Raw genomic sequence first — 19,206 nt, 5'->3', positions numbered from 1 at the left:
GTCCCATAAAATTAAACGCTTTTTAGTGTTTAAAATAAGCAGCATTTACACAGAAGCAGCTCTATGTTAACCATCTAGACGCTGGGACTTTTGATACAGTATCTACAGCGCAGACACGTGGGGGCCAGAGACGCCAGGAAGGCCCGCGGTTGTGTGCAGGCCGAGATGTGTGCACGCAGTGTGTGCACTCACCAAGGACAGGCCAGCTGACCGCCCATCTCCCCAAGACCTCCCTCCCTGCGGCAGCTGTGCACATTGGGGCCCCTCGACCCTGCAGGCCATGGTCCCTCCCTGCCCTGGCTGGGACACAGTGGGCAGGATGTCCAGCCCTCTCTCATCTTCCCGTCCCGTCCTCTACATACTTTCAGACTCGACTGTGTTGCTGGAGAGGAAAGGAAGGGAGAAGGTGCAGGCTGCTCCAAGGGGCAGGGGCAGGTGGGACAGCTGACAGGGCCACCTCCTCCCCCGAGCCACTAGCCAGGCAATAAATAAATAAATTAGATTCCTACTCCAGACAACCAGAGGGACCAGGGGGCTCCAGCCCCACCCCCGGGAGGCCCGGTCCTGGGTCAGATGGGTGGGGCCTGTGCACTGCAGGGGGTTGCCCCACATGGGTCACTCTGGGGGCCTGTGCACAGCTATACAGGAGGTGGGGGTCGGCCCAGAGCCCAAGGGGGTCTTCCTCATCCTAGGAGGGATCACTACTAGACACAAGGGGTTGTGAGGTCCCTGAGGCTCTCGCTGAGGGGCAGAGAAGGAGCGCCCGCAACACGGCTGCTCAGAAACAGGTGCTGTCAGGAGCCGGAGCAGCCAGGCTGCTGGGGCAGATTGCGGTGGTCCAGCCTGCCCCCCTACCCTGCCTCCCGGCCTGGCCCCCACTAAGGCAAGCCCACGCGAGCTGTGTGTGCAGCAGGACCACAGGCTCCCCATCTCGGGCAGGGCTGAGGGCAAGCGCGAGTCACATGATGTCCACGAAGAACTCACAGGGGTTCCCCATGGCCTTCTGGAAGGACTGGCGGCTCCCAGTCAATTCTGGGGGGACAGCAGCCAGCTCCCGGACAGGGGGTCCCCCGGGCGGCCCCCCGACCACTGTATAGGCCTTGGTCATGGGGTGGGGCGGGGGGAGCCCTGGGGCGGTGGCCGAGGCCTGACTGCGTGGGCTGCTGCCACGGCTGAGCTGGCCGGCTGGACGCTCTCGCCAGCTGCTCCCCACCCCGCTCGGTGCCGTGTGATCCGATTCGCTGCCGCTACCCCCGGCTCCCGCCGCCCGACGCTCCTTCTCACGGCCTGGGGCCCGGCGGCTGCTCCGGGTGGACCCGCTGCTCTTGCTCCCTGGGGGCGGGAACAGGTGGGAGAGGAGACCGTCAGCACCAGGCCCGGTCACGTCCAGAACAGCCCCCGCCAGGCGCCAAGTGACCGGGCAGGAAGGGTGGCCCGTGCAGGACGGGGGGCGGGCAGCCATGCAGGCGCGAGGACAGGGCCGGCACCCCCAGGGTCGCAGGGGCAGCTGCAGCAGGCACGCGCTGGTGGGGGCAGTAGCAGGTGGACAGGATCCTGGAGCTAGCTGGGCACCCCCACGCCTCACCCCGATGCCTGAGCTGAGGGTCTGGTCTTGCGGCTGAAAGACTGAGGTGCCAGCGAGGGCCCCTCGTGCCTGGTGCCCCCATGGCCATACTGGATTTCCCACCCGAGTCCCCACTGTCCCCCCAACCCAGGGCCTTGGCTGACGGACGACTCAGCTCAGCCCCGTCCTGGGCTCCCGAGACGCAGTGGGAGCTGGAGGGCATGGCCAGCTGGGGACATGCTGAGGGACGCCCGGCGGGACCCTGGCTTACCGGCCCAAGGTCCACTCCGCTAGTCCTTCAGTCTAAGGCTTGTTCAGCACAAGGCAAGGGATAGCACGAGTTACACGCCCGGCTGCCCGGCACCCGCCCGGCACCCACCCGCCACCAGTGGGGCCTGACCGTGGGCTGGGTGGGGCTTAAGCGGGTACAAGCACCAGTCAAGAGTCAGCAGACACCCAGTGTGACCTCTCTGTGGCCCCACACCCTCTGGCCGCCTCTCCTCTCTCGTCCTCCTTCCCGGGCCCTCCGGGCCGCCACCTGCATCCCCCCCCAGCCTTCAGACACCCCCGCTGGCCTCGCCAACCCCACCCACTGGCGCTTCTGCTCCACCAGGCAATGCCTCAGGGACACCCTGGATCCCCTGGCCCCCCGAACACATCCCAGCCACGGGCACACAGCTGTGCATGGCACCATCCACATCGGGCTCCCTGCCCAGGCTGCAGCTGCCACCCTCCTGTGTCCTGGGGCCTAGAAAGTGACCGCGTCTGACTCCTTGGCCACCCCTGCCCTGTCCTTGTCACATGGCCCTTGGCCACATGGTCTCCTGGCCTCCTGCCTCTACCATAGGAGAAGCACCAGCCGCCAACACTACCAGGCACAGCCGCCCAGGCCTCCAGGCTCCCAGAGGCCCCTCCTCCCAACCCCATCCAGATAAGGTGGGGTCCAGGCTGCCCATGTGTGAGACGCTTCCCTGTCCTCCCCATTCACACAGGCTCCTGGATCCCCTGGCACTTGCCCTTTCCAGAAGGGGCCCACCCAGGGCCCAAGCACACAGCAGGAGCACGGAGTGGGGCACAGCAGAGAAGCGGTGCAGAGCAGGGGGCTGGGGTGGAGCTGGGGGCGGAGCAGCAGCGGGGTGGGGTGGAGCTGGGGGCGGAGCAGCAGCGGGGTGGGGTGGAGCTGGGGGCGGAGCAGAAGCGGGGTGGGGTGGAGCTGGGGGCGGAGCAGCAGGGGGTGGGGTGGAGTTGGGGGCGGAGCAGCAGCGGGGTGGGGTGGAGCTGGGGGCGGAGCAGCAGTGGGTGGGGTGGAGCTGGGGGCGGAGCAGAAGCGGGGTGGGGTGGAGCTGGGGGCGGAGCAGAAGCGGGGTGGGGTGGAGCTGGGGGCGGAGCAGCAGGGGGTGGGGTGGAGTTGGGGGCGGAGCAGCAGCGGGGTGGGGTGGAGCTGGGGGTGGAGCAGCAGTGGGTGGGGTGGAGCTGGGGGCGGAGCAGAAGCGGGGTGGGGTGGAGCTGGGGGCGGAGCAGAAGCGGGGTGGGGTGGAGCTGGGGGCGGAGCAGCAGGGGGTGGGGTGGAACTGGGGGCGGAGCAGCAGTAGGTGGGGTGGAGCTGGGGGCGGAGCAGAAGCGGGGTGGGGTGGAGCTGGGGGCGGAGCAGCAGTGGGTGGGGTGGAGTTGGGGGCGGAGCAGCAGTGGGTGGGGGCAGGGTTCTCACCTTCACTCTGCTGACTCCCGGTGCTGCCGCTGCCATAGCTAAAGCCCGGGTCCTGGTAGGCAGGCGGGAAGCAGGGCGGGGGCCCCGAGTACTGGTAGGGATAGCCCTGACCCAGGGGCCAGGGTGCAGCCGGGTGGGGCAGCGGGGCCAGCGTGTCCTGATCCGAAGCCCCACTGGAGCCACTGTTGAGGTTCAGGGTGGCGAGATCTGGTGGGGGACGGCAGGTGAGGGCCGCGGAGGGGCCGCCGGCGTTCCCTTCCCCCGCGCCCTGAAGCCCGCGGCCCCACTCACTGCTGCACAGGTCCCCGAAGACGTAGTAGCACTGCTCGGAGAAGGTGATCTTGTTGACCGTGTGCCGCAGGAAGCCGTGCTTCAACAAGCTGCTGGCGTACTTCCGGGCCTCCCTCCGCTCCTTGAAGCCCTCCACGTGTGTGTACAGCCAGTCCACCACGTCCGCCCCTGGCCGGCAGCAGCGGTCAGCCCCGCCCCGGGCACGCAGCCCCGCCCCGGGCACGCAGCCCCGCCCCGGGCGCTATCGGCCCGCGGGGACGGCCACTCACCGATGACGGCGTTGGCGATGGTGATCTTGAGCCACATGCGGTCACGGATCTCCAGTCCCGAGTCTGGCAGCTGCATGACCCGGACGACGGCACCCATGTCGCTCTTCACCGTCAGCGGCGCCTCCTCCAGCTCTGCAAAGCACAGCCCCGCCTCAGCCCCAGCAGCTGAAGGCGGGGGGACTCAGGGCCCTGCACCCCCAGGGGAGCCTCTGGGCGGAGCCAGCGCCGGGGGCCTAGGCTGGAGGGTGTGTGACAGCAGGGCCCTGACCCACTGCAGGATGGACCCCCGTGAGGCTGGGGCGTGGGCAGGGGATTGGACATTTCGTCTCCTTCCTCTGCAGACACTTTTCATCAGGATGCTAGGCACAAACTGGGCTGAGGACACCCCAACCCGCAGACCAGGGCGTAATGAGAACGTGGCAGGCCCCTTCCCCTCCCCGCACGCCCCGCCCGAGAGCGCAGGTAGTTAGTCATGTTAGCGGCAGGAAGCAGAGTGGAGACCTGGCCCCTGCCTGGGACTCCCTGGGTGCGCCTCGCATAGGGGCCCCACATACATCCCCTGCTCCCAACACACAGACCACAAGCAGGGTGGGCTGTGCAAGGTGGGCACGGGTGCCTGTGCACACACGTCTGTGCAGGGTGTTGGGGACGGGAAACACGCACGTCACAGCCCCATGACGGCCGCAGGCGGCCATGCCAGAGGCTGGCAGAGACGCCCCCTCCAAGTCTTAGTTTCTGCTGGGGCCCTCGGGAGCTGCCACTTACGTGGAGCGCCAGGCACGGAGCTGGTTAGTGAGGAGGAGCTGGTGCGCGTGACGGCGCTGGAGCAGGGGCTCGTACCGTAGCGGGGCAGGGCTCCGGTCAGAGCCGCCGTGTGGGACAGCCAGGCGGCGGGATCGATGGGCCGCACCGGGTCAGCTGGGTGGCCGCCATGTGGCGATGACGACAGGTGGACAGACGGACGGTGTGGGAAGGCAGAGCGCAAGGCACAGAGGAGAGAGGCCTTCAGGCTGGGTAGGCGCCCCCTCCCCATCCCGCCCCGTGTACCCCGAGGGTCACTCACCCCGTGGGACGGTGAAGTAGCTTCGGGGCGTTGGGTCCCAGCACTTGGCCACGGTGAGGCTGATGGGCCTGCAGGAATAGTGGTCACACAGCAAGGCCCCCATGGTACCCCCTGCCTGGCCCCTCCCGCTCCAGCGCCCCCAGCGCTCACCCCGTCTGGGACACGATCTCCCGCAGCACCCGCACGGCGTCATCGTTGCTCATGTTCTCAAAGTTCACGTCGTTCACCTGCAGGGGTGGGGATTAGGGTGGTGCAGGCAGGGTGTGCAGCTCAGTCCACAGCCCCCGCAGACCCACCCGCAGCCCCCAAAGACCCACCCGCAGCCACAAGTCACCCTGTAGCCCCCACAGACCCATCCACAGCCGCACGTCCCCCGAAAACCCCCACAGACCCACCCGCAGCCGCACGTCGCCCCAAAGTCCCCACAGACCCACCTGCAACAGCATATCGCCGGGCTCGATGCGGCCGTCAGCGGCCACTGCCCCACCCTTCATGATGGAGCCGATGTAGATGCCGCCGTCTCCGCGGTCGTTGCTCTGCCCCACGATGCTGATGCCCAGAAAGTGATGTCTCTCTGCGGGAAGAGCCGTGAGCCACGACCAAGCCCCGCCCCTGCCCGCAACCATCACCCCGAGGAGCCGAGCCGCGAGCTGCGGCCACGCCCCGCCCCTGCCCCGCCCCCAACCCTCGCCCCGAGGCCTCACCCATGTTGAGCGTGACGGTGACGATGTTGAGAGACATGGTGGAGTCCGTTATGCTGCTGAAGGAAGAGGCCTGCGGAGGGGAGGGGGGCATGTGTGAGGGGCACACGGTTGCCTGACGCCGACTTCACCTCCCCAGCCCCGCCCCGCCCCGCCCCGCCCCGCCCCGCCCCGCCCCGCCCCGCCCCGCCCCGCCCCGCCCCGCCCCGCCCCGCCCCGCCCCGCCCCGCCCCGCCCCGCTGCCTACTCGGTCCGTCTGCCGAAGGCGCTGCTTCCTCCGACGGCGTTTGTGCTTCCGGATGAGCCTGGATGAGGTGCTCTGCTCTGTGGAGCTGCTCAGCCTGGGGACAGGCCGTCAGAGCTGAGAGGAGTTAGACATGGACGGGACGGGGGGTGCGGGGGGGCGGGGGGGACTCCACCCCCCCACAATGCTGGGTGGGCTGAACCTGGGAATCGGGGGTCCAGGCCAGGCTTGTTCAAAAGCAGGCTCAGTGCCTGACGTCCACGCCCCAGGCCCCGCACACGTGATGTGCACGTGAGCACACACAAAAATCCCAGAGACAGGCAAACTGGGCACACATGTAGCCACCTCCACTACTGGCACACATGCACACCCGTACACCTGCACACACGCACGTCTGCACACACACGCACACCTGTAGACACACATCCACACACGCACACACACGCCTGCACACATGCACCCGCGCACACATGCACGCCTCTACACACGCACGCCTGCACACATGCAAACACACGCACACCCACGCACACCTGCACGCCTGCACACATGCACACCCGCACACGCACACGTGGACACATGCACCCACACACACGCACACCTGTACACACGCACGCCTGCACACATGCACCCACGCACACATGCACACCCGTGCACACACACACACCTGCACACACACGTCTGCACACACATGCACCCACATACCCACACCTGCACACACACACGCCTGCAATGCACACCTGCACACGTGCACACATGCACACGGACACACTTGCACTGTGAAAACACACTCCTCACGCACATGTGCACACGCAGACATGCACATCATGTAAACATTTGCACACAGGTACCCACGCACAGACACGTGTGCAATGTGAAAACACCTCAGACACACGCACAGACATGAGTATCGCACACATTTGCACGCAGGCATGTGCAGTGTGAAAACACCTGTGGAACACGTGCACCATGTACACATTTGCATGCACACACGCACGCGCAGACACGTGTAATGTGAAAACACCTCATGCAGACACATGCACATCACATACACAGACATTGGCATGTGGGCACACACGCACCTGCTCGTGCTGCCATCCTCATCCGAGTCCACAAAGCTGCTGGACTCAAGCTCGCTGCTCAAGACGGCAGACGCGCTGTCCGGGGGCAGCCCCACGTCCCGCCGTCGGTCTCCCCTTGGGTGCCCATTGGTCCGGGCAGCTGTGGGGGCAGCAGGTTGGGAGCTGAATGCAGCGTCTCCCAGAGGTTGTGTGTCTGAGGCTGTCTGGCAGTGCTACATGCCTGTGGGTCTGGGAGCTGGTGGCTCAACTGTGGGCTCGCTGGGCCTGAGCCTCCACCCAAGCACTGCCACTGGCTGGGGGACAGGAACTGCTGTGGTAGGAACATGGCTCATGGGGGTCCCAGGGAGGTTGGGGGTCCACAGCAGGGCAGATATGACCACTGTACCCTCCTCACGGTTCCGGCGTCGGGCACGCTCCCGCCGGTGGCTGACCATGGACTCCGTGCCTGTCTCGTTGTCCATCCCGTCACGGCTGCTGGCCACATTCGGGCTGTACAACAACAGCAGGGCAGGTGGGGAGGCTGTGGCCCCAGCCCCTCATATGCCTCCCAGCCCAGCCTCCCCTCGCTCGTCGGACCCCCAGCCCCAGCAGGTGCCACGCCCATCTACCAGCCCAGGCAGGCCTCCCTCCCGTTGGCCAGCGTCCCCCATGACGGGCTTGGGGTAGCAGGGCCCAGTGCCCACGGTGCCCTTACTGGAAGGAGGGGGGCCGGGAGTCCCCGATGCCGCCTGTCCGCTCGAGAGGCGGGGGCAGGTCTGTGTGGCTGTCCGTGCCCTGGGACCCCGCATCCGAGTGAGCACCCTCAGCCAGGACCAGCTGTGGAGGGAACACGCATGTTCGGGGCAGCCCACCCGCCTTCAGGTCGCCTCCTCAGGGCACCCAGGGAACGGGGTGCCAGCATACTGCCCTATCCGCACCCAGCCTGCCAGGGCCTCCCCACACCCACCACCTCCCCCAGGAAGAGCCCCACCCTGGAATGCTCCCCAGGCGAGCACTCGGGGCCAAGACGCAGGGGCTCACCCAGGAGACCACACGGCCGTTGAAGCAGGGAAGCTTGGCATTGTCATCAAAGATCTCCTCCTTCACCACCCTGTAGGCAGATGCAGCTGTGAGGCCCCACCTAGGGGGCCTGACCCTGTGGCTCTAGAGGTGAGGCCTGGAGAGCAGGCACCCCCCCACACACACAATGTCACTCTGTGGACACCCCCGCTAGTGCGTTCTCCTCTCGGGAACCGTCCTTCCTCTCCGTCACATCCTGGGCCACCACCCCCCAGCATGGTGACAGTGGCTGTGGATATCCCCACAGGGGAGGCTCAGTCAAAGGTCCCCAGTCCCCAGGTGGGGGGACAGCTGGGGTGAGGCCTCCTTGGGAAAGCCCCTGTGCCTAGCTGCCCTCGGTTCAGACTTATGTATGTGGTGGCCCCAGACGCTGTCTCCAACCACCCCCACCTCATCTGGTCCTGGGGCTTGGAGCCCCCACCAAGGGCTTCCCCCACGCTGGGATTCCTCAGGGCCAGGCCCCAGCCTCCTCAGCAACAGCAGCTACACCTACCGGGGCCCAAGCCTCCCCAGGCTATTCCCTGTCAATTGCCCTAAACCACAGGTCCACTGCTCCACCTCCCAGCCAGCTCCAGACCAGCCCCCAACCCCTCAATAGCCAGGGCATCAGACCACCTGCACCCACCCCTGCATTCAGATCTGTCATTCCCAACCAGGAGCCCAAATCCCCCAGCAGCCTCCTCTCCATCAGGCCGGCCACGCCCTATGGCCCCACTCCACCCTCCTGACGTCTCAGGAGCACCCTCAGGTCCCAGGCCCTGTGCCTGCCTGCCCAGAGTCAGGCTCTGTGAAAGCGGGCTCTGCCTGACCCCTGCCCTGCACCCCTAGCCAGGCTCACAGTCCATGCTCAAGGACACTCAGACCCGACGGACGGATGCAGGTGGGCTGGGAGGGCACACTGGTTCCCAGAGGCAGCCCACCGCCCTCCTGTCCTGTCCACCTAGCCAGGGAGACAAAGACCTCCACTCATCAGGCCTCCCTGCACCTCAGGACCTAGAGGGGCAGCAAGGGACGCGGAGCCGGCAAAGCCCCTGGGAGAGCGAGCTGGCCAGCTGCCCCGCCAGTCCACCCCCGGGTCAGATGGGCTTGGGAATGGGGCAGAGGGCACCCAGGAAGGCTGCAGAGGGTCAGGGGACACGAACCAGGAGGAGGCCGGGTGACCTGAGCTCAGAGTTCAGAGGGCAGGGGCGGGTGCCCGGGCCAAGGGGCAAGGCAGGCAGGGCTGTGGTCAACATTCACACTTTGACCTCTGAGGGCCCAGGAGGCAGGCCAGGTAGGATCGGGACGCCGCCTCGTGGTACCCTGCCCTGCCCAGCAGCATTTTCCACACCCAGGACTTGGGCCCAGTGGAGAAATGGGAGTCCAGAGACGGGGCTGGGCCTGGCCGCACACCTGGCAAGAAGCGCCCTGTGGCTGCTAACCCCATTGCCAGCTACAGAGCCACCCCAACTGGCCGCTGCAGGTCCCCTGGCCCCAGGGCACCTTGACTCAGCCAGGCTCCGAAGCGGCAGGTAGCAGGAGGCCCCCAGCAAAGTGGCAAACCCACACTCCCACCCAAGCCCTGGCCCACCCACTTGCTGGCAAGAGGCCCCAAGCCTCAGGACAGAGAAGACAACAGGCAGGGCCAAAGCAGAGACCCCTCCCCAGCCCTATAGGGTCCTGCAGCTGCCTCCCCAGGCCTCCCAGGGCCAGGCCATGGCCATGACGCCCCCAAAGAGCAGAGAAGGTCACTTCTCAGACCCCTCCATGTCTCTTGCCCCCACACAGGAGCCTTCCCAGGTAAGGCCATGACCCATGCCAGGCTGAGGCTGCCACAGTGAGAGGCTGTCACACCTGAAAGGATGGAGAAACCCAGGATGAGGCAGGCCCCATGGACACCACGGCTACCACCAACTGCCACCAGGAGGCCAGGGCCCACAGTGAGCCCTTGTCTCTGAGGGACCTGACCACAACAGGGTCCCCACCTCAGCCCGACACATGGCCCCAGGTGGCCTGGCCGGCAGCTTCTGCCTGCCGCACCCAACCCCAGCACCTTCTGACTCACCCAAGGGAGACAGTCACCCAGCACCCTCTGACTCACCCGAGGGAGACACTCGGCCACCCAGCACCCCAGGGCAATGCCCACCTGGCTTTACCAGCAGAAGGCCCTGCCCCCTCCCACCATCCAGAGTGGCCCAAGCCCGCACTGCCCACCCAGCCAGGGCCTTACGAAGACCCCAGGCTGCCTGGGATGTCCCTGCTCCCTGCCCCCGCACAGAGGTCCAGCCAGGGCCCAGAGGCCCCGCTCCCTCCGCCCTCCTCAGCCCAACAGGCTGTAACAAGTCCTCCCTTGCCCCTGGTGGCAGGTGTAGACCCAAGCCCGGTTGGGCCAGGAGAAAGGTAGCAGGACCCAAACAACACAGAGGGAAGGTGGGGCGTGCCTGGGGCTCCAGGGGTCAGCTACCCAGGTCCCAGGCAGAGCCCTGCTGTCCGCACCCCAGCCAGATCGGGGAGGGTGCCGGAGGCCGGCCAGGCGTTGGGGGCACACCCACCACGCGGGGTCCCCACACCTCTGGAGCAGCCTGTGATGAAACTCAGGGCAGCTACCAGGGGTGCGCCTGCCAGTACTGTGCCCCTACCTTGGGATTCCCTGTGAGGCCTGGCTAACCTCTGCGTGCCGCCCCCACACATCCACCCTGGGGAGGAATCCACGCAGAGGCAGCGCCCTGGGAGCCAGCATGGCCACACAGGATGCAGAGAACCCTCCAGACTCCCAGAGGCCACAGCCAGCTGCCACAGATGTGGTGTGCTCCCGAATGCCCCCACTCCCCCAAGGCAGAGATGGAAGCTGGCAGGGGTAGCTGGCCCAGAGCTGGTGGCGCAGAGCCATCTCGTGCCCTCAGATCCCCTTGTGCACCCCCCAGGTCAGGGCCCTCAGCCTTGGGGATCTGCGGCCTCCCAACCCCTGACCCAGGGCCAGCGGCTCTCCACCAGCCTGTCCTTTAGGTGGTGCCGAGTCCTGGGATCTCTGAGCCCCCTCCCCAGGTTCAGGCCACACAGGCTCGAGTGTCCCTGCCTGGCCATGGCTGTGAGGGCAGTAGGTGAACTCCCAACACCAGGGAGGCACTCGGCACGGAGAGGCTGAGTCGGAGACCCCAAGTGGCACAGCCAGGGAGGGCAGAGTGGGAACTCCCCCAGCAGCCCAGGCCAGGCAGAGCCTCCCCAACTCCACAGCCCCCTACAGCACCACCCAGGGCACAAGGAGCTGTCACAACACCCAGGCCCATGGCAGGCGGCCCCGGGGACTGGGGCTTTGGGCCCACAGCCTTGCCTCCACCCATCCCCCACTCCTGGGCCTGGGTCATCCCCACCTCGGAGATGAACTGCGGGAGCTGTGCCCAACAGACAGGCTCGATGCCAAGTCCAGCAGGCCCAGCATCCACCACGCACCCAGTAGCGAGGACCCGGAGCCAAACACCCTCCCTCCTCTGCCTCGGCCAAAGTCTGGGCAAGACCCCTGCAACCACCAAACCCAGCACCACATGGAGACCCTCCCCAATTCTGCCCTCCTCCCAGCCCTGAGGATCCTAGGTCAAAATGCCTGTGACCAGGACACGAAAAGTGGAGGACAGGCAGGGGACCTTCTCCCACTGGGCCGAAGCCGTGTGTGGGGAGTGGGGCCCGGCCCAGGGCACGGGGCTGTGGCCACGACCCAGGCTCCCTGCACTGCAAGGTGGTCAGTCACGCTCTGGAGCCTAGGCCGGGGGAACCAGGGCTGGGCTGAGAATGCAGCAGGGGCTGGTACAGGAACCCCCGACTCACCAGGGCCTCCTCAGGGTCCCCAGCCTAAGGCTCCCTCTCTTATGGAGGCCACCCCAGACCAGCCAGGACCTGCCTTCTATTCCCCCCACCTCCAGCTACATTCACTTGGTATCCAGAGCCAGTGTCTAGTTCAGCTCTCACTTAAGCTAGAGTATGACTGACCAACCAGCCCCTCCCACAGGAGTTCTATTCCACAAAACAGACAGCGCTGAGAGCTCAGCAGGTAGAACTCAGGAGAAGGGAACAAGGAAGCAATCAACAGGGGTCTTCCGTAGGCTCCTGAGGCCACTAGCCAGATGAGCAGGAAGGACACAGAGCAAGGCCCCCCATCGCAGCCAGAGGACCTGGAAGGCTACAGAGCAAGGCCCCCGTCTCAGGACTCCAGCATCACCCCAGTCCATTGTTTCCAAGCCCCACAGCCCAGCCCAGCCCTGACCTCCGCAGCCCCACTGCCTCCCAGCTCCCTGTAAGCCTGCAGCCTCCAAAGCTGTACACTGAAGCTCCCCTGTCTCTTTCCCGGCTGCATCCCCAAGCCTGCTTCGACACTCAGACCTGCCCACCCTGTTCCCAGGCGCAGGAGCCCCCGGGTCCTCCGAATGTGCCGGGTATATGCGGCCACTGTGGGAAGGTGTATGGGGGCAACAGTCAGGCCGTCTCAGCCCTGGGCAGCCCCCAGTGGGTGTCAGGAGCAGAAGGCGGACTCCCCCAGGGCTTCATCCCAGAGCATGGTCCAGGAGCAGAACCTGGGAGCTGGGCACCGCCTCACCACGCATTTATTGGTGGCACACGTTTGTGACGAAAAGCATTAGTGACTTTGGTAACTTTTGTTAGAATAATAAACTAAGTTAAAAACAAAAGCACCTGACACATGCCCCATGCCCAGGCCCAGAGGAGCAGGGACTGCAAGGTGCCCCAGTGGGGGAGGAGCCCGGACGAGACTCAGAAAACAAACCGTCCCCTCCTGCCCAACCTGACTGGCGCGGGCAGGAGGGCCGCCGAGCAGAGCGGGGAGCGCCCAGCCTTCAGAGGCTGCCAAGGACGCACCCTGCCCTCTCTGCTTTGCCTGGTGGTGGGGGTGGGGAAGGAAAGTACAGCTGTCCAGATGTCCTTTGGGCCTCCTGAGAGCCCCAGAGCGGATCCAGCTTGACTGGACCTGGGGTTGCCTGAGGACCCTGCAACCACAGAATGCATGAAACAGCCTTAATGTCACAATCCCAAGAGGCGGCCACACACAAGGACACAGCTTGCCAGAGGCTCACGTCCTGGGGCCACGAGGCCTGAGCCCGCCCCCAGCACTGTTGAGCTGGGACTGGGGACTCAGGTTACTGGTGGCCAGGCTGGGCTAGGCCAGGCCTCAAGCAGACGGCCAGCCTCCTTCTCCCTGTCCCAGAGGGCCCAGCTCAGCACAGCAGGGGTATCCTCGCCTGGGACCACCACCACCGAGGCCCGGCACTGAGACGCTGACCCAGGCTGCCCCGAAACAGCAGATGGTCTGAGCTGCTCTGGGAACGCAAGTGCTTTGACTCAGTGGGGACCGGGCAGACAGGGAGCTCAGAGCAGGGGTGGGCGAATACAGTTTCAAGGCCACCAGTGGCCCTTGACCTCCGCCCTGTCACAGGGACCCCGAAGAAGGGGGCCAGGAGAACCTCTCTTGAGCCCTGGGGAGCTTCTGCAAACCCTAGCAGACAGGTTGGTGAACCTGTCCCCCCACGTCTCCCCATCCCAGCTAGGAAACCCCACCCTGCTCCCTTCTCACTGACACACACACCCCTGACCCCAGCCCACACCAACGGCAGGCGCTCCCGGCCAGCCCCAATGGAAGGGATGCCGCCGACCGAGTCCGACCCGGGCCAAGGCAGGACTCGGGACCGGGAGGCTGGGAGCAGGGACGCCGGGACCCCAGCCTGCCATCGCCCCACACCACAGACAGGTGGGCACGCGCCGCACGCGGGCCGAGGCCGCCACCCGCATCGCACCTGGCGGAGGCGCGGACCGCCCAGGACCCCCGCCCCGTCCCCGCGCTGGCAGGTGCGACCCCCGAGCGCGCGCCAGGCTCGCGCAGGCCCCGTGGCCGACTGACCCGAAGTCCTGGTCCATGGACTTAAAGAAGAATTTGTAGGCGTGCACGGGCCGGTTGCTGAGCACGTTCTTGAAGTCGGCTAGCGTGACGCGCTCGGGGGCCACGGGCAGCTTGACCAGGTACGGCGTCTCCTCCTCGTCCATGTGGTAGATGATCTTGGTCTCCGCCATGGCGCGGCGGCGGCGCGGAGCCCGCGCACTCAGAGCCCGGCCCGGGGCTGGGACGCGGGGCGCTCCCCGCCCGCCCGCCTGCGCCCCACCCGGCCCGCGCCGCTCCCGGCCCCGCCGCGCCGAGGCCCCCGGGCGCCCCCGCTTGACCGCCCAGGCCCCGGCCGCCGCCCCCGGCTCCCGCGCGCGTCTCGACTGCTGCCCCGCGGCCCGCGGCCGCCCATCCGCCCCGGCCCGGGAGCGGCGCGAGGGACGCAGCACGGAGGGCGCGCTCAGCCCCGCCGCCCTCCCGCCTGCGCCCCTCGGGCCGCGCCGTTAAAGGGACCGCCCGGCCCGCGGCCCTGAGCGTGGCCGCGGGGGGGCGCCCGAGCGCGCGGCGATGACATCACGGGAGCGCGCGGCGGGGGGGCGGGGCGTCGCTGCGCAGGCGCAGGCGCAGACGCAGGCGATCCTCGCTCGCCCCGCCCCGGGCCCTCTCCGCGCTTGGGCCCGCGTTCTCCTGTGCTCGGGCGCCCGCGACACTCGCCGGTGCATCCCCGCGCGGCCTGGCTCTGGGCCCGTGGACGCCAGGGTGCTCGGGGTGGGTGGAGGGACCTCGGGGACGCCGGGTGCGCGGCGCTGAGGTGGCGGCCGGTCCCTCTGCGCCCCCGCGAAGGCGCCCGACTCGCATGCCCTCTGCCGGGTCCCACGGGGGTCCGACGCAGGCCGAGGGGATGCGGGGCGCGCGTGGGCGCGGGCGTGCACGGAGGCGTCGGAGCGCGCGGCGGCGGGAGGGATTTCGTCCTGGGGTCCTCCGCAGGGCAGGGGAGACTTCCGAGCCTTCCCCTGAGGCCGCGGGGCGTCCGCGCTCGCTCCTCCGGGGCCCGCGGGGCTGGAGGCCTTCCCAGCCTGACCCCAGCAGGAAGCGCGGAGGCCACTAGAGGGCGGCCCAGGATGGGGAGAGTGAGGCGGGGGCCTGGACGGGGCTGGCGCGGTGGGGCCCCTTGGGCCCCGTCCCCAGGAAGCCGGCAGGAGTCTGGGACTTTCGCATCTATCCGGCCCTGACGATGCCCGCGCCGGCTCAGAGAGAAACCCATCAGTGTAGGTGCCGGTGGTTGACGGTCAGCTTGGGCCTGGGGTCCTGAACCTGCGCCCCGGCTCTGGGAGAGCTGTGGCGTCCGCTCAGCCAAGCCCGGCCAGCTCAGCCGCCAGCCTCTGCCTGGAGCCTGGGCCACCTTCCCACCAGCCCTTGTTTTCCCCAGAGGTCGGAAGCCAGGCAGGAAGACCCCCGAGGGGCTATCTGTTGAGGCCCCAGGGAGGGAGGAAGCCCGTACCTGCCCTGAGGGCCAGACCCATGTTCCCCAGGCTAGACACAGGTGGCCCCAGAGCAGGGGAGGAACCACACAGGTGCAGGGGCCTGACCCCAGCCCGTCTCGAGAGGCTGGAAGCCAGAGGCCTGAGGCCAGTCCAGGTGCTGATGCCTATGTGGTCTGGTTGGGGCCCTGCCAGGAGCAGCCTTGTCCAGTGATGGTGAGGCCGGAGGCCAGAAGGGGGTGCATTTTCAAGCCACACCTCCCCAGACCAGCCTCCCTTCCTCCCAACCTGTGCTGCTGTGGGATCCTTGTGGGCAACCATCACCCTTTCCCACCCCCACTCCTGGGAGGACAGGAGGATGGGGTTGGGTGGTGATGCCGGCTTCAAGAAGCAGCACTTAGTCGCTGGTCTGTGCTGCCAGGAGCCCAGGCCACTGGCCTTCCTGATCCCGCCACTCGTCCCACCACCCAAACTTGTGCTGAGATCCTGTGCCCGGCACTGATGCCTGAGTGGGAAAGGATTCTAGGGCCAGATCCGTGCTGGCCTGGCGAGGACTCTCTTGGAGCCACCCTGCTGCCCCGGGCTGTCTCTGCTGGAGCCTCCTTGCTCCTGCCCCCTTTGCAAGTGTCTGACCCGTATCCCGCTACTTCCGCTCGCCATCCCGTCTGCCTCTCCCGGAGCTCCACGGTCTCCTCTCTGTCCTCAGCCACGGCCACGTCCCCCTTCCCCACATCCAGGTCAGCCATCAAGGGAATATGAACTCCTCCACGACCAGAAGCATGCCACACAGAACTAACTCAAATGACCCCTTCCCAGGACACCAACTCCCAGAGGACCCAGACCCAGACCTTTCAGCCCAAGGAATGGGATGATATCAGGGGCTTCAGGTGGAGATGAAGACGACGGTGGGGATTCCCAGGCCCAGACTCGTGCCTTGCCCACCCCTAGGAGATGGAGTTTCAGAAGCATACCTGGGCCAAGTCTAAAAATCAGATGGGGCTTTTATTGTGATGGTGGCAGGTCCACCAGCAGGTGCAAATGTGGGGTGCTGAGAGTGGCAACATAGGCCACCCCAAGCCACCTTCACCCCCTCCCCTGTTCTCAGCCAGTACAGAAGCCAAATGTGGCCCCAGCCGTAGACTCTAGCCTAGGCAGAGTCCAAGGGAGGGGTGTCAGGGTCAGAAGTCACAGGGAGCCCAGTGACTGTCAAGGTGGCTGAGAGCAAGGCTAGGGTAGGGGTGGAAGCAGAGAAACGGCGGGGGGTGCAGCCCCAGGTGGCCCAAAGCAGCAGAGAGGGGCAAGGGCTGGCATTCACCAAGTCACCAGGTCCCCTGGGGAGAACAGATGGTGCCTGGAGTCCTGCATGGTACGCGAGGAGCCCTCGGGAGCTCTCGACGGTGGGCAGCACCCCCAGGAGGAGTGGGACTCCTGCCCTGAGGCTGACCTCAGTTTTGGGGCTGCCAGGTTCTGATGGGAGTGTCTTCCAGGAATGTCTTCCAGCCCCCAGTGGCAGAGCCCAGGAGGGTCTGAGGGCATGCTGGGCATCGGTGGGATTTTGGTTGTGTCTGGGCTGAGCCAGGGCCACCCGTGAGCAAAGGCCGAAGGGGTGGGGGCTGTGCTGCCACTTCTGCATATGCCCAGACCAAATTCCAGGAAAGCGGGACCAGCCGCTGGAAGGGGGTGAGCCCGGGAGCACCAGGAGAATGCCCCCGAGGGGCACAGACAGGAAAGATGCAGCTGCTGGCCCAGCCAGGAGCCCAGGGTCCCCCCTATTTGCAGTACTCCTTCCGGAACCCTGGAAGCCAAGGGCGCCAACGGGTCGGCGTCTGTTCTCCACCCCTCATCACAGTGGAGAGGCAGGGCAGACCCCCAGCAGGACTCCCCAGGACTTCGGAGCCTGAGGTGGCAGGGGCCCTGGGCCTGGCTGGTGTCTGCCCTTGGGGGTTCCGGATGAGGTGAAATGGGGATGGGCAGGGTTCTGAGATGGGCTGAGGTAGCCCACTCACCTTTGTCCTAGGTCGACTGTACTTGGCAGGGAGGGGCTGTGGGCCAGCTCCGCCCTCTCCTTCAAGATGTTGTTTTTGTAATCTGTGGGAGGAGAGCAGGCTGAGGTACCCTCTCCAGGATGCACTTCCCAGCCCAGGCCTGGGAGCCGCCCAGGGCCTTAGTGTCCCAGCACCGCCTCACCTAGCTGAATGTCCTCACTCCTGTAAAGTGTCTGGTCCCCTGCAGCCACAGCGAACTCCGCCAAATTCACATCCTTCCTGGAGGGCGAGAGTGGGAGGAGGTTACAGCTGGGCGGGTGGAGGGGGTCCTGGTCCCCAGGAGGGCTGGGAGGGGGGTACTCACCCCTTTGACTTTCCCGACTTCTGGTCCGAGTATTCGTAGCCTGGGAAGGAGACTCACATTGGGGGCAGTGCCGCCCCCTCCGCAGGTCCCCCCAGCCCAGAGGACCGCCCTCCCGCCCACCTCAGTCTCCTGGGGCCGCTGGCTCTGCCGGGGCAGCCTCAACCTCCGCGGCGCCTGCGGGCGGCCAGGAGGACGGTGACCAGCAGCAGGATGAAGAGCAGCAGCGTGGCCAGCACGTAGCCAGCTGCTGGAAGAAGTGGGCTCGGCTCTCGGGGACGATGACATTTATGACGTTGTGGCCGCGAGCCAGTGTGGGGTCTGCGGGGGGCGCAGGTGGGAGCGGCGTCAGGCACCAGCAAGGCCTGTGCCCCGACCCGGGCCACGGCCCCTGCTGGGCTCCGCGGGCCTCCGGCAAGGGACAGCGGGCGCAGGGCAACCCCAAGTGGGGTGGGCTCCCGCCTTCCCGGTCCCGGGGCGGCCCGTCACCTGGACCTGGGGCGCCGCTGTGGCTGGAGCCGTTGCCCCGGAGAGCCCCGGGGGGGCGGCTCCGCGTGGGGTTCGGCGACCGTCAGGTGGAAGACGCGGCGTTCGTGCAGGCCGCAGTAGTGGTGGTGCAGGTGGCAGGAGTAGTGCCCTCGTCGGCGGCCTCCAGCGGCTCGATGCGCAGCGAGAAGTCACCGCGCTCAAAGGCGTCTGCGCCCACGGCCACGCGGTCGCGCAAGAAAAGGGCCCGTAGGCGCGGCGCTCGCCCGACGCGTAACAGGTCCAGCAGGCGGTCCGCGCGGTCGTGCGGGACCCCGGGCGGCTGCCGATCCCAGTGCACCACCTGCTGCGCCTCCTCCACGTGCCGGTCGGTCCACATGTGCCCGCGGTTCACGCAAGTCAGGAGCGCGGGCGCGCCCGCGCGCCACCGCCAACACCTCCTTCTCGCCGTCCCAGTAGGCGGGGGTGGCCGGGGCTGCGGAGGGGCGCGGTCAGCGGCGCGCGGGCCCAGGCGCGGGGCGGGGGACGGGGGACGGGGGTGGGGGGGCGCACTCACGGCCGTCGGTGACCTCCAGGCGGACGGCCAGGCTCTCGTAGAGGTGGCAGTAGTGGTGGTGCAGATTGCAGGTGTACAGCCCCGCGTCCGTCTCCTCCACCGCTGCACACCCAGGAGGAAGCCGCGCGTGAGCCTCGCGGTGCCCTCGACCCCGCGGCCCCGGCCCCCCTGCCCCGACCCCGCGGCCCCGGCCCCCGCACCGCGGATGAGCAGCGAGAAGTTGCCGTCGTCGAAGGCTGACGCCGAGAGCTCCAGGCGACCTCGGTCCCGCGCCTCGTACACGCGCTGCTCGCCCGCCGAGTACAAGTCCAGCAGGCGCCGCGCAGGGCCGCCCCCGGGGCCGCGCAGGTCCCAGTGGAGCACGCGCTGGCGGTCGTGCAGCCGGTCCTGGGTCCACACCATGCGCGGGCTCTGGCAGCGCAGCACCGCCCGGGCGCCCCGCCGCCCAGCTCACCGCGGACTCGGACACCACGGAGCTGCCATCGGCGGCGGGCACTGA

At 67.2% G+C, this 19,206-nt stretch overlaps 2 protein-coding genes across 5 annotated transcripts in view; both read right to left on the bottom strand.

Moving 5' to 3' along the window:
• Nucleotide 1: 1 nt before the first annotated feature.
• Nucleotides 2-14,107, bottom strand: LOC105498314 (dishevelled segment polarity protein 1). Of its 4 annotated transcripts, XM_071068116.1 has the most exons (16): nt 13,860-14,102; nt 7,940-8,009; nt 7,614-7,735; nt 7,305-7,408; nt 6,920-7,058; nt 5,844-5,937; nt 5,600-5,669; nt 5,330-5,469; nt 5,046-5,122; nt 4,896-4,963; nt 4,598-4,750; nt 3,833-3,964; nt 3,564-3,731; nt 3,273-3,479; nt 1,836-1,873; nt 1,194-1,332 (listed from the first exon to the last, which is right to left on the bottom strand). In XM_071068116.1, exons 1-15 carry the CDS (start codon nt 14,027-14,029, stop codon nt 1,863-1,865), a joined length of 1,725 nt encoding a protein of 574 aa, XP_070924217.1. In that variant the 5' UTR covers nt 14,030-14,102; the 3' UTR covers nt 1,194-1,332; nt 1,836-1,862. The 4 variants fall into 4 exon arrangements, with proteins under 4 accessions (XP_024653890.1, XP_070924203.1, XP_070924211.1 ...); XM_024798122.2 differs by lacking the exon at nt 1,836-1,873 and having other exon boundaries at nt 2-1,332; nt 13,860-14,107; XM_071068102.1 differs by lacking the exon at nt 1,836-1,873 and having other exon boundaries at nt 2-1,332; nt 3,833-3,997; nt 4,673-4,750; nt 13,860-14,105.
• A 3,214-nt stretch (nt 14,108-17,321) lies between these two features.
• Nucleotides 17,322-19,206, bottom strand: part of LOC105498341 (matrix remodeling associated 8) — a 2,285-nt gene continuing 400 nt past the window's right edge. Inside the window, 14 exon segments of the mRNA XM_071069256.1 lie at nt 17,322-17,407; nt 17,507-17,583; nt 17,669-17,708; nt 17,832-17,912; nt 17,915-17,986; nt 18,155-18,191; nt 18,193-18,299; nt 18,302-18,394; nt 18,397-18,427; nt 18,429-18,569; nt 18,571-18,626; nt 18,708-18,809; nt 18,908-19,145; nt 19,147-19,202. Coding sequence (XP_070925357.1) covers nt 17,322-17,407; nt 17,507-17,583; nt 17,669-17,708; nt 17,832-17,912; nt 17,915-17,986; nt 18,155-18,191; nt 18,193-18,299; nt 18,302-18,394; nt 18,397-18,427; nt 18,429-18,569; nt 18,571-18,626; nt 18,708-18,809; nt 18,908-19,145; nt 19,147-19,202 — 1,217 coding nt within the window.

Source organism: Macaca nemestrina, chromosome 1 (genome assembly GCF_043159975.1).
Source record: "Macaca nemestrina isolate mMacNem1 chromosome 1, mMacNem.hap1, whole genome shotgun sequence".
NCBI lineage: Eukaryota > Metazoa > Chordata > Mammalia > Primates > Cercopithecidae > Macaca > Macaca nemestrina.
Note: the sequence above shows the minus strand (reverse complement) of the source record. Positions and strands in the feature narration are given on the sequence as shown.

Excerpts from the sequence above, each read along its gene's own strand:
- LOC105498314 (XM_024798122.2), bottom strand. The coding sequence starts at position 14,029 with ATGGCGGAGACCAAGATCATCTACCACATGGACGAGGAGGAGACGCCG. Across the intron at positions 5,670-5,843 it reads GCCTTCGGCAGACGGACCGA|GCCTCTTCCTTCAGCAGCAT; the intron begins GTAGGCAGCGGG and ends TCCCCTCCGCAG. Across the intron at positions 5,123-5,329 it reads CCGGCGATATGCTGTTGCAG|GTGAACGACGTGAACTTTGA; the intron begins GTGGGTCTGTGG and ends CCACCCCTGCAG.